Source organism: Aphelocoma coerulescens, chromosome 6 (genome assembly GCF_041296385.1).
Source record: "Aphelocoma coerulescens isolate FSJ_1873_10779 chromosome 6, UR_Acoe_1.0, whole genome shotgun sequence".
Classification (NCBI taxonomy): Eukaryota; Metazoa; Chordata; class Aves; order Passeriformes; family Corvidae; genus Aphelocoma; species Aphelocoma coerulescens.
Genome location: NC_091020.1, coordinates 10,132,122 through 10,144,589, shown reverse-complemented (window position 1 = coordinate 10,144,589; position 12,468 = coordinate 10,132,122). Strand labels below are relative to the sequence as shown.

Genomic DNA, 12,468 nt, shown 5'->3' with positions numbered 1-12,468 from the left:
GCCCCCACACCCTGTCCTGGCCCGGCTACGCCGTCGCGGGCGGACCCGCGCCGCGTGTTCCCGACCATCCCCGAGCAACTCTCGGGTTAGACGGCGGTAGGACAGCGGCAGAGCCCGTAATCGCCGACCTCCGCAAGCGAGCCGGGCTCTGCTGAGGCAGCGCCGACGCGGGGCCGAGAGGACACGGGACCGCTGCCCGCAGCACCGGCGGGCGCACATCGCACCCGGGCCCTGCCGCCCAGGCCCAGGGGGAAGCAACGGAGAGCTCCGTGAGGCTGGCAGAGAGCTGGGCTCGCTTCCAGCGCTGCCCGGGCGTCCGCGGCCAGCCGCGCCGTCGGGCCGCCACCTCGGGGGCGGTGCCGCGTCCCCGCCGCCCCCCCCCCAGGCACACCCCCGGGGCGGGGAGCCCCGGCGGCACCCCCGCCCCGCAGCCCCCTTACCGCGGCGGGCAGGGCTGCCGTCGCCGGCGCGGTGCAGCGGGGCGGGGCGCGGGGACGGGCGGGCGAGCGGCGGGGCCGGCGCGGTGGCGGGGGCGGGTGGGGTTTCCGTGCGCGGCGCTTATTAGTGTGGTGATGGAGGACCGGCCCCTCGGAGCCGCCTCGCAGCGGCGGCGCGGACTGACGGCAGCCGCCCGGAGGTGAGCGGCGGCGGCTCGGGCGGCCGAGGCGGCGGGGCCGCCCCCGCCGTGCCCCATGCGGGCGGCGGGGCGGCGGCGGCGCTGCTGAGGGCGATGTCGGAGGCGGGGGGCGCGGGCCGGGCGCGGGCCGCCGTGGAGCGGCTCTCGGAGGCGGTGGGCGAGCGGCGGCGGCAGCTGGGCACCGCCATGGGGGAGGCGCGGCGGCAGCGGCGGCTGCTGCTGGTGGTGGTGTGCGTGGCGCTGCTGCTGGACAACATGCTCTACATGGTCATCGTGCCCATCATCCCCGACTACATCGCGGCCATGCGCGGCGGCGGGGGCACCGCCGGCCCGTCCGCGCCCGCGGGGGGCAACGGGAGCGGCGGCGGCAACCGGAGCCTTCTGCCGGCGCGGTACCCGCCGGCCTCGGGGGGCAACGAGGACGTGCAGATCGGGGTGCTGTTCGCCTCCAAAGCCATGCTGCAGCTGCTGGTGAACCCCCTCAGTGGCACCCTCATCGACCGCGTGGGCTACGAGGCGCCGCTGCTGGCCGGGCTGGCCGTCATGTTCCTCTCCACCGCCACCTTCGCCTTCGCCGAGAACTACGCGACGCTGTTCGCGGCGCGCAGTCTGCAGGGGCTGGGCTCTGCCTTTGCCGACACCGCCGGCATCGCCCTCATCGCCGACCGCTACGCCGAGGAGCCGGCGCGGAGCCGCGCCCTGGGCACGGCGCTGGCCTGCATCTCCTTCGGCAGCCTGGCCGCCCCCCCCTTCGGTGGTGTCCTCTACGAGTTCGCGGGCAAGCGAGTGCCCTTCCTGGTGCTGGCCTGCGTCTGCCTCCTCGACGGGCTGCTGCTGCTGGTCCTGGCGCCGCCCGGCGGCACGGGGGCACGGGCCAACATGCCTGTCGGCACCCCCATCCACCGCCTCATGATTGACCCCTACATTGCCGTGGTGGCAGGGGCCCTGGCCACCTGCAACATCCCCCTGGCCTTCCTGGAGCCCACCATCGCCAACTGGATGAAGGATTCCATGGGGGCTAGCGAGTGGGAGGTGGGCCTCACCTGGCTGCCCGCCTTCTTCCCCCACGTGCTGGGCGTCTACGTCACCGTCCGACTGGCTGCTGCGTACCCCCACCTGCAGTGGTTTTATGGGGCCCTGGGCATGGCCATCATCGGTGCCAGCTCCTGCTTGGTGCCAGCCTGCAGGAATTTCGGGCAGGTCATCATTCCCCTCTGTGGCATCTGCTTTGGCATCGCCCTGGTGGACACAGCCCTGCTGCCCACACTGGCTTTCCTGGTGGACGTGCGTCACGTCTCTGTCTATGGCAGTGTCTACGCCATTGCGGACATCTCCTACTCCGTGGCATATGCCCTGGGGCCCATTGTGGCCGGCCAGATTGTGCACACCATGGGCTTTGCACAGCTCAACCTGGGCATGGGGCTTGCCAACGTGCTTTATGCCCCTGTCCTCCTCTTTCTCAAAAATGTCTGCCAAATGAAACCCTCTCACTCAGAGAGGAACATCCTCCTTGAAGAAGGACCTAAGGGACTCTACGACACCATCAAAATGGAGGAGCGCAAAGGTGTGGGGAAAAGCCTCCAGCCAGCGGGCGACATGGATGAGAATGGCATGGACTCTTATCACAGAGACCTGAAAGGGGTGTCTGAGGAGGACTCATCAGACTATGAGTACAGTTAGGTTCCCCCACGTGGCCCAGACCCAGGAGCAAGGAGAGACATATGGGAGAGAGACAGAGCGGGGGATGAAAACGTTACTGCATTATGTTTCTGTACTGATGTGCAATATATACAGTTTAACCCTTTGTCACGATGTAATGGCTTTCTTCTAGACTTACTTTTAATCAGTATTTCCCTCAGCGTTCTGGCAAGGTGGAGGGGGTGGGAAATGTGAGACAGACATGAAGAAAATTATTGGAGTAATCATTAGCAGAAATCTGAGGGGATCTTTCAAAAAAAAAAAAAAAAAAACCAAAAAGAAAACAAAATACCTAACAGCCTTGTAGCTGGGGTATAATTGTGCAGAGTGTTCTCGAGCTGAAACTGTGTGTGACATACTGTATATCTCTGTAAAAATTACAAGAAAAGCAAAAAAAGTATGTGTAAAATTTCAAATGGTGTATTCAGGGACTTAGTAAATCTTGTGTACATGTACTCAGACTTTCAGTTGGTTTCATATATTTAAGAAGAGCAACATCTGTCTCATTTTATTCTTCCTTGGGAATAAACTGAACTATTGTACTTTTTTTTTTTCTCTTTTGTGCTGCTCTCCGGTAAGTGCAATATGCTGTATTATGTTGAAGTCCAAGTTACAAGAATAATACGATCTGAATAAACAGAATTGAAGGGGATCGATTGTCTTTCGTTTTGTTGTTGAGGGCTGCTTGAGGGAGGGAGCTGGTTGTGCTCAGTGTAGCCCCTAAGATAACAATTCCCCAGAGCACAGTTCTCACTAGCTACCAAAATCGCATAGGAGAAAACCCCAGTACAAAATGTTCTCATTCATTCTTCACAACCTAACGGCTCTGAGCAAACAACATCGCGCTGCAACCGTGCTACTGCTTGCCTAAAAACAGCTCCTTGAATTCTTATGCGAATTCAATTTTTATTCCCCACAATCATGAATTTCAATTTTCTAATCGTTCAAAAATTACATCACCAGCAGTTAGAGGTACGTTACTAGAAGGTACCTTTCTCGGTGCTAAGTGCTGCCCCAATTGAAAGGCACCCACCTCAGTTAGCCGACAGGGATTAAACAAAAACAAAAGATGGGTGAAATGCTTCATTCAAACATTTGCAAAGAGTGGAAACCTTCGATTCACTCACAAGGGACCCAGACTGCATAATTTGCCCTGTAAATTTCTCTTAATATAAAATAAAGTCGTTTGTTTTGATTCCTAACCCATTAGGAAACAAAATAAATTATTTGTAATCGCAAGATGGGGGGAAAGACATTTACAAGCGGCCATAGCACCTATTAAGGGCTCCCAGTCGTCCCTGGGGATCTGGGCGCCGCGAGGGAGCCGCGGAGCAGCGGCCGGTCGGTTCCGCCGAGCTGCGCGGGACGCGTGACCCCGCAGCTCCCGCCGGGGCCGTCGAGTCGCTGCTCAAGCGGCGCAAAACTCATGAAAACAGCGGGATGGCGCTTCGGCACGGGGGTTCGGCGAAGGAGCAATGGCGGTGGGAGGTGAGACCCGCTCCCTTAAACCGCAGCCGCTCCTTTGTGGAAAGCGGCAAAAGCGGAGCCTCCTGCGGTCCGCCGCCCGCGCTGCCGCCCCGGGCCGCTGCTGCTGCCGACCCCATGGCAGCTCCTGCAGAGCCGGGCCCTCCCCGGGACCGCTGCCGCCCCGTCGCGGCTTCCACCCCTCCCGGCCGTGGTGCTGGCAGCGCCGCCCGCCCCTGTTCGGCTACCGAGCTTTCAGGAGCCGCAGATGCCCCAAGGCGACACTTCTCGACACTAGCGACAACCCCCGTGGAAACGCGGGTCTGCGAGCACAGTGGCCCCTTGGGGCTGCCCTTGCCTCTGCCAAGGCTGACCCCTCACGGAACACGGCCGGCACGGGGCGAGCCGGCGCAGCTGCAACCCCCGGGCGCAGCAGCCGCAGGGGCACCGCGGGCGGGAGCAGCGCAGGGAGCAGCGCCTGTTGCGCGCAGCGGGAGGGGCGGTGGGGCAGGGCCGGGCCGGGCCGGGCCGGGCCGGGCGGTGCGGGGCGGGGAGGAGCCAGCGGCGGCAGAGTCGAGCCGCCCCTCTCACGCCCCCACCCAGAGGGGACCTGGCCGCGGAGGAGGCGGCGGTACCTTGGACAGAGCCGCCGCGACTGGCAGAGCCCGCCCGGCAGCCGCTCCGGAGCTCCCCGACGAGCAGGTACGGACGGGCGGACGGGCGGACTGCGCGCCCCGCGCTTGCCGCTGCCCCGACGGCGCGGCTGCGGGAGAGCCAGGGGCCGGGGAGAGCGGGAGCGGGGGCGGCGAATCCCTCGGAGAGGAGCCGAGCGAGCTCCCCTCGCCAAACTCCGCGGCTTCTGCGGCACCCACGGGGCCGCCCCTTTTGCCGCCGCCCGAGTGTCCCGCCGCGACGGGCGGCTCGGGAGGGAAAGGGCTCCCTCGGGTCTGAGGCTTAGGAAGGTCTCGGGACGTGCCGGCAGCTTCAGGCGGAGCGTGAGCGCTGCCCGACGGGTTGGGCGCTATCATGCCCCTCACGGAGCTCACGGCCGGCGACAGGGCGGCTCCTGGCTCCGCTCGCAATGTCCACAGCCGCAGCAGTGCGAGCTTCACACGTGTACTCCTGACAACGCATACATTCCTCTTAACTTCAATCATAGATTCCTGAGAACTTTAAGCTTATCTTCCTGATAACACTGAGAGTGAGGATGAATAGATGGGGGCTGAATGTATTGCCCCAACAACATTATATACTGCAAGCTGCCTCCCGAGTCCACCGTGGCAGAACTCAAGTATAAGCACATGGGCTTATTTTGGTCCTTCTCTGCTATCTGCTAACGGAGAGATCAGTGCCTTTTGTTGTGGATTTGAGTTGCTGCTTTGAGCTGTGGGGAAGGCCACCCGGCTTCCCAGCCTGCTGTGACTCGCAGCGACCGTGCTAAGCCGCTCACCCTGGCCCTCCAGCTAAGCCAGCTGTAAATAAAAACAGCTAGGATTATTTTTTTCTTTTTTTGCCTAATAACTTTGACAATGTACCTCACAGCTTTCTAGTGAGAAACTTTGAAGTCATCTTGAATTTCTGCAGGATTTTCTCCTGTGTCAGTTTTCCTGTGCTTTATTAAGCAAATACAGGATTGGGTGTGATGCTAAGCTGTCAGCACTTGAACCAGAGACAAAGCCTCTGTTCATCTCTGCAACAGAGAAAAGCACAGTTCAGGCTACCACCTCCAAACTCTTTATCCCACTGTTTTTACAGATATGCAGGGCTGTTAGTAGTAGCATTTCCCACAGACACAGAGCCAATATAGACTTTTAGTCAGTGTGACACTATATTGCGGTTTGACAAAAAAACATAAGGAAAGAAAGAACAAAAGTCCCAGCAAAAAGAATACCAACAAGATTTTTCCTTTGGGGAATACAGTTTGAGGGGCTCTAAAGACAAAATGGCTGCTCTGTGTTTGAATGCAGGTGGGGGGCTGAGGCCAGCCCATAAACAGCTGGGCAAGCCAACAGTCTTCCAAGAGTTACAGGACGTGCATTATTTGAGGTGCTTTGAACTTGCGTTTTAGGAATAGAGTGCCTGGCTAAGTGATGAGACCTGTGCAGCACACGAGAGGGAGCAGAGCAGTGCAATGGGTTAATGTGGCCTTTGCATGAGGGAAATCGCCTCTCACCTGGGTTGAAATTGTGAGCAGATGATAGATCAACACGAGTTTGCTGTGTGGCTCATTGCAGGGCCCCAGGGACATCTCTCAGCCTTATACAACCTATTTCACAGCACATGGCCCCACTGACAGCCAGTGCAGGACAGGGAGAGGACAGGATCGACACAAGGTGTCAGTGACCACATACACATTGGCAGAGCCATGCTAAAGCTGCAAGGCTGGAATAGCCAAGCTAATTCCTCATGAGAGGAATAATCCACAGCCGTCTCTGCCCATTGCTAAACAAACCTCCTCAACTCACTTTCATACACTGTAGGGTTTAATCCAAATTGTTCTTAAAAGCTGTTGCAGAAACAATTCCAGTTCCCTGAATGTAATGATTCCAAAGACTACAGAAAAAAATTATTTTCTACAGTCAACACGTTATCTTTTATATTTTGTGTACACACAGTGCAAAGTAATTAAAAGAAAACCAAAAAACCTCTAATCCATCAAGACCTGACTGAACACAAAAAATTCACTCTGCTTTAGCTGAAATTACATATTGTCATAATTGAAGGACAATCTCTTGGTGTGGTCAGGAGTATATCAGAAGAAATATTTGTGTCAGATAGCTTATTCCTGCACGGAAAAGGAGCTAAAGGCATCTTTAGAAGTGAAAACCAGGATAAGCACAGTACCAGAGAGACACGAGTGGAAGTATTTGCTCTGTCACAGATTACTTTTGTGGCTTTTGGCAGATTAAGCCATCTCCCTGGATGGGTATATGCTATTTGGAAAGACTGCTCTACAAAGTGGCTCAAATCCAGTGTACAGCACCCCTGCCAGTCCTCCCACAGCCTTCACAGGCAGGCTCACAGGGTCCCCCAGCCCAGACCTATGCCCCAAAGCATTCATACCCTGTGAGATTCTAGGCTGCAGAGGGCAAAGGCACATCTCCATCAAGCTCCTTTTTACATCTTCCAGCATGGCACCTCACCGTACCCATGGAACAGTGCATGAAAAACACATTTAAAGACTGTGGTGCTTTCATATAAAATGGTAAGGGGAGGAAATATAAGATCCTAATATAGAAAACTGCAACATTACTATTACCTATGTCAATGGAAGTACATTGAAAGAAAAGTCCCCTCTTTCCTCCAGCTAACATATAACAGTAATACAAAGCACACAGATCATGCCACAATAAATTGCAAAGTAAATTACAGTGACAAAATAAACCATGCTGAGAAGGGATCTTTTATGAGCATCAGATAGTTCTGAATAAATAAATTTATAACAAAATGAGACAAACAATGTCAGAGCAATCTCCACAGGGCTCAGTTCAGCTGCTTTGAATGTTATACTTCTATTTCTCTTCAGGTTTGCATTCTGAGGCTTCTGTGTATGTTTGTGCAGGGAATACTCCCCTCGTACATTTTGGTTATAAATAATGGGTACTGACAGGACTTTAAATCTTTTCTATTTCCAGAACTGAGGCATCAGGCTCCATAAGTGCACCCAAGTGACTTCAATTTCTATCCTCAACGAAAGATACCAAAAGAAATGCAGGAATGCCTGACCTAGAAAAAGACATGCAGAAGAAAGAGAAAGATACATGCAGTAAAGATGAAAGAGTAAGTAACTTTTTCCGGGACAATAAAAAGGAAAAAAAAGATGACTGAACAACTTTTAATTCTGTAAATTAATACCATAATTGTAACCCAAGCTCTGTTCCAGAGCCAATTTCTTCATTTCAGGGAACACCAGTTATCCTGCAACAGTTTATAGTCAGGAACCTTGATCTAACACTAGTGCTTCTCATATCCAAATACACTCTTTCTCCCAGCATCCTCTGAAGAATTCCAGTAAATTAAATATTATTATACAACAAATATTTTTATACTACAAAGTCAGAGATGGCATGAAATTATTCATGCTAGTACAGCACTATCAAACTATCACATATGATTCATTTTCAAGCTGGTTTAGAAGGTGCTGGGTGTGTATGCCTGTAAGTAGTCGGCCTCCAGGGTTTAAAGATTTTTTTCCTAAGCAGAGTCATGAACTGCACAGTAATCTTACCCAGAAAGATAGGGCTGAAGCCAGGTATCAAAAAGAAATACTAGTTAGCACATCAGTTTCCACTGACCAAGAAATCAATGACAGAAGAAATAAGTCTTGACTAAACATAGCTTGAAACTGTAGAATTGCCGTTCTTTTATTTCTGGGTGTATTACAGGCTAAACTGGATTTACATTTCCATTAGTAACAGGTAATCCTATGACACTTCTCATGAGTATCTAAAATCTTTAGTTTCTAGATAGGGAACATAATGCAGCACTGACTTTTCTGTGGATGTCTAAAGGCAGAGCTGGTATTTGAGTTCAGAGGACACTCAGTCCCTGCCTACTGCTCAGAGCACTTCCTCCACACCCTCCCTCCCTGCCTGCACTGGCAAAGGAGCTTGCAGCTAGACTAGCGCGGAGCAGCAAGTGGGACAAGGTAACTGCAAATCCTTTCTTCACACTATGGCCTGCAATCCTGTGAAAATAAATGCCCATTACAGCAAGAGCTAGCAAAAAAATCTGAACACTGCCTACTTTAGGAGATGGGCAAAAATCAAATTAGAAAAATAAAGCCTCCAAAAGTTTATGGCCTACACTAATCACTAATGGACAAGCATAGCTGCATTAGATGACCATTTCTCAACTAGGAGACACATCTACCTCCCTGAGCAACCATGCTTAGAGCATCACAGCCTCTTGCAATTCCCCAGCCTTTCATGAATTACCTCCTTGCTTGATTTTCCCCACTGCCCCTATAATTGCTCTGGCTTTTAAATGACTAATTACACTTCACTTGGTTAATTCTACATTAAAAAACAAAGGAAACCTAATTACGTGGACAGCATGGAACTCTTTTCTTCCCAGATACTATTGCTCAAACAGGGTAAGGATAAAGGATAAAGGAAGTATAAACAGAAACGTTTTATCAAGCCTTCTGGGGGGTTCCAGACTGACTGGCAGCAGAGCTTTGGCAGGGTAAAATATGGGTTTATTGAGGACTGTACATAGTCAGTAATAAAGAACAGGTAGACCAGCATATTTTCTACTTCTATAATTTTATAAATACTCATATTACCAATCAGACAAGTATTAACCCATGGTTTTACTAATCATAAGCTAAATTCACTTCTTTACTAATGAAATACCTGCTCTTAAGATATTATTTTATTATTTTGTAATGTATTCACAGATTTCCTAGAGTTTAGCTCAGAGTATTTGCTTGCACCATGCCTCTTTATCCTAGGATTTCTAGAATTTTTACCAAGGAGTATCCTCCTCAATAATTTTCCACTAGTCCCCTGCTCTATGCATTTGAAAGCCTACAAACAGTACATTTGTAGTAATCAGGCCTCTCAATTTCTAAAAAAGAATAAATTAATTAAAAAATGGATGTAACATATTAATCAGCAACAAAAGAAAAAAAAAAAAAGAGGACAGATTGGGAACAAGTAGAATTATTCACTAATATATATTTCTTCTTAATGACTAGGAAGTGCCAAAACTTCCAGTTCCACCACTGCAACAGACCTTACGCATGTATCTACAGTGCATGAAACACTTGGTGCCAGAGGAGCAATTTAAAAAGACCAAGGTCATTGTGGAGCAATTTGGAAGTGCAGGAGGCCTGGGGGAATCCTTGCAGCAAATGCTTGAGGAAAGAAGTGAAAAGACAATGAACTGGGTAAGCAAATGCAGCAGAAAAAAAAATTGCTTTGTTCCATGATGCTTATTTACAAGTTCTTTCTGATGTTCTATATGCAATCACAGTTTTCTTCCAGCAGGTCAATGCAAACAGGGATCATTCTGACAATGAATATTTCAGACGTAATAGGCTAGATTTTTCAAATTATGTCAAAAACCATGTCATTATTATGTTTTCAGATCAACATTTTGTTGACATAAATATGGACATTCATTCACCTCCAGTTCAGTCACAGAAGTGTCACAACACCTGTAGGAAACACACCTTTTGGATGCAATTTCATCCTTTGCCTTAAATAAAAGGATTTAGAATTTTTATTAGAATGAAAAATACTTTCTGATAGGGCTTTAAAAGTGCCTTGCATAGCCATCTACCCAAAGTTCTGATCCACTCCAATTATTCTGGAATGGAATACTTAATGACAGGAATTCATCTTTTAAAATTGAACTACTATTTGCCATTCATTGTCATGCTATACCGATGTAGTTACCCTGAAGTAGTTACTTTGCCAAATATGCACATACTTGTATATGCATGTATATCTGTCACACAGACCTTGCTGAGACCTCTGCCTTTAAAATAGTTCAGCTTTCTGCTTCCCAAGGCAGGCAAGTTAAATAAGCCATAGCTAAAGCAGCTTTTATCATTCCACAAAGTCGCAGTTCATCCTGCCTACATTAACAACATTAGAATATGGCAGCTGAAAATTAGAGTTTTATTGAAGTCTTTCTGTCCCAACAAGGAAAATAATTTTATGGATTCAGTGAAATCCTTCAGGCTTTTTACTGATGTCAGTGAATTGTGGTTCTCCCTTTTGTGTGACACACAAAAAAACTCCATCAACTTGCTGCTATAGTCAGGGAAAAAAGGCTACAGTGCTGTCAGTGCTTTCATTTTAAAAGCAGTGCCTAATTTCTGAAAAAAATTCTGCCCAATCTTGTTTTCATATTGTGATCATAGAACTTCATGGTGGCTAAACTAACCAGCATTTAAATAGTGTTCCTGATAGGAAATAGTGTTCCAGAAGACAACTCCTCACTTGAACACTTATAGCATGAAAATTACAGAGGAAGGATGCATAAGCATCTTCTGAAATCATGACAATTTTAAATACTGGTTATTAAAATAAATACCTGATTCTTAGGATAAATCAGAAATGGTTTTATTTGGAATTTAACTTGCCAGGAGCATAGCTCTAGCATGTTCCCCTGAAGACTCCAGAGACTGTGGGGGAAGCATCTGTTCTAACAGCAATGAAATATCTCGGAGGAAAACTTCTTCAACTGATGCATGCATTTGTAATTATTTTTGCATAATTTTGTTGTTGTTTATAGTTACCATATGCAAAGCCTGCCCTCTCAGAAAGACCATCTGATTTTTCATAAAAGCCTCCCTTTTCCAAATAATGATTCTTCAGTCTCTGCTCAGACATAAAGGAATGCAGCTACTGTTCATCTGTGTTTTCAACAAAAATGGTTAGAAATTTAATGTGTGTCTGTCTGGGTCAAGAATCAGCAATCTGCATTTGTGTCAGTGGACACAGAAGGAATTCTCCAGGGGCCCTATCCACATGCCACTATCTGCAGGACCGAACCATTCAGCATGGGACATTCTTTTCCCACTCTGTCTTGCTACAGGACAGTATCTGATGGCAAACAATGGAGCATCTTGCCATCACTGACAAATATTTGAAGCCCCCCAAGAAAAGGCATCACTAGTAAAACCCTCTCCATCTCTAATTGCAATGCAAGAGTTAACATGTTGTACTCAAACATTTGCTGATTGTAGAGAGAAGCAAACAACAAAATACCCAAAGCACCACAATCTGGAGCTTGTTTAGTTTTTAATGGAACGCACTGTAAATTGCCATTGATTGAGAAATAGGATTATGGAATTGCGGCTGACTTCAGCTGAGCTAAGGTCACAGAGCCCAGACTGAAAATGCTCAGCAGCTCCATTAATCAGAGCCCATGCCTGACACCAGGAGCACCAGACACTGTCCCCTCACCCCCAGACTGCTTTTCTGTGTGCTGTTTGCAGCTCTAAGATGTCATGTTCCCTTCCCTCAGGTGTTTAACTACTGGCTGGATGACATGTACCTCAACAACCGGCTGGCTCTTCCAGTCAATTCCAGCCCTGCAATTATCTTTGCTCGTCAGTATTTCGAGGATGTAAATGACCAGCTGAGGTAATGTATTACAACTTTACAGCTTTTGCTAAATGAAAGGATATTTTAAATGTACTGCTTTTGCAAAGAGACAATCAACTTTCATTAAAAAATAAGGGCTGTAGCCATTAAAGTGATTTCCTATTAGGCCTGCTGACTGAGGGCAGTGTTTCTCATACTGATATTCAGAAAGAAAAATGTTGTTACTATTACAGTTATTGCATGAAAAAAGTGCCATGGGATTTATATTTTTAAGGAATATTTACAAAGCTTTTTACTGTACTTAATTCAAGTAAACCACTTTGTGATAAAAAAAATACTAATTTCTGACACATAGTTTGAAGGAAAATAATCTTTAACATGGCTTCACTATGACTCGTAGCCACCCTGCAAACTGAAAAGGCCATGCTGGCATTAAATTGTCCCTCTCAGACGCACAAAAGGGCACCAGAAACACAGGAGATCTAAGAATAAGAATTCAGAAATCATTCTTCCCCAAGAACACTGCTTCCTTCAGTCCCATCAGACGCAGCCCTGAACTGGTCTTTTTGCTTTGAGCTGTTGTGTGCAATTACTATCATTTAAAAA

At 49.1% G+C, this 12,468-nt stretch overlaps 3 protein-coding genes across 5 annotated transcripts in view; 2 read left to right on the top strand and 1 right to left on the bottom strand.

Moving 5' to 3' along the window:
- LRIT1 (leucine rich repeat, Ig-like and transmembrane domains 1) overlaps positions 1 to 12,468 on the bottom strand; it is a 115,245-nt gene that overhangs the window by 65,871 nt on the left and 36,906 nt on the right. The window contains exon 3 of one of the 3 annotated variants that reach the window (XR_011151678.1): positions 5,610 to 7,525. The exons of the other annotated variants lie outside the window; for them this stretch is intronic. The gene's annotated coding sequence lies outside the window, so the exon portion shown is untranslated. Of the gene's footprint in view, positions 1 to 5,609; positions 7,526 to 12,468 lie in introns of those variants that run through there. 3 annotated transcript variants of the gene reach the window in all.
- SLC18A3 (solute carrier family 18 member A3) lies at positions 731 to 2,980 on the top strand. Its single transcript, XM_069020392.1, has one exon. The coding sequence runs from the start codon at positions 731 to 733 to the stop codon at positions 2,315 to 2,317; it is 1,587 nt and encodes a 528-aa protein (XP_068876493.1). The 3' UTR covers positions 2,318 to 2,980.
- CHAT (choline O-acetyltransferase) overlaps positions 7,517 to 12,468 on the top strand; it is a 27,112-nt gene continuing 22,160 nt past the window's right edge. Inside the window, exons 1-3 of the mRNA XM_069019199.1 lie at positions 7,517 to 7,579; positions 9,501 to 9,692; positions 11,783 to 11,901. Of these exons, the coding sequence (XP_068875300.1) occupies positions 7,517 to 7,579; positions 9,501 to 9,692; positions 11,783 to 11,901 (374 nt within the window). The remainder of the gene's footprint in view (positions 7,580 to 9,500; positions 9,693 to 11,782; positions 11,902 to 12,468) is intronic.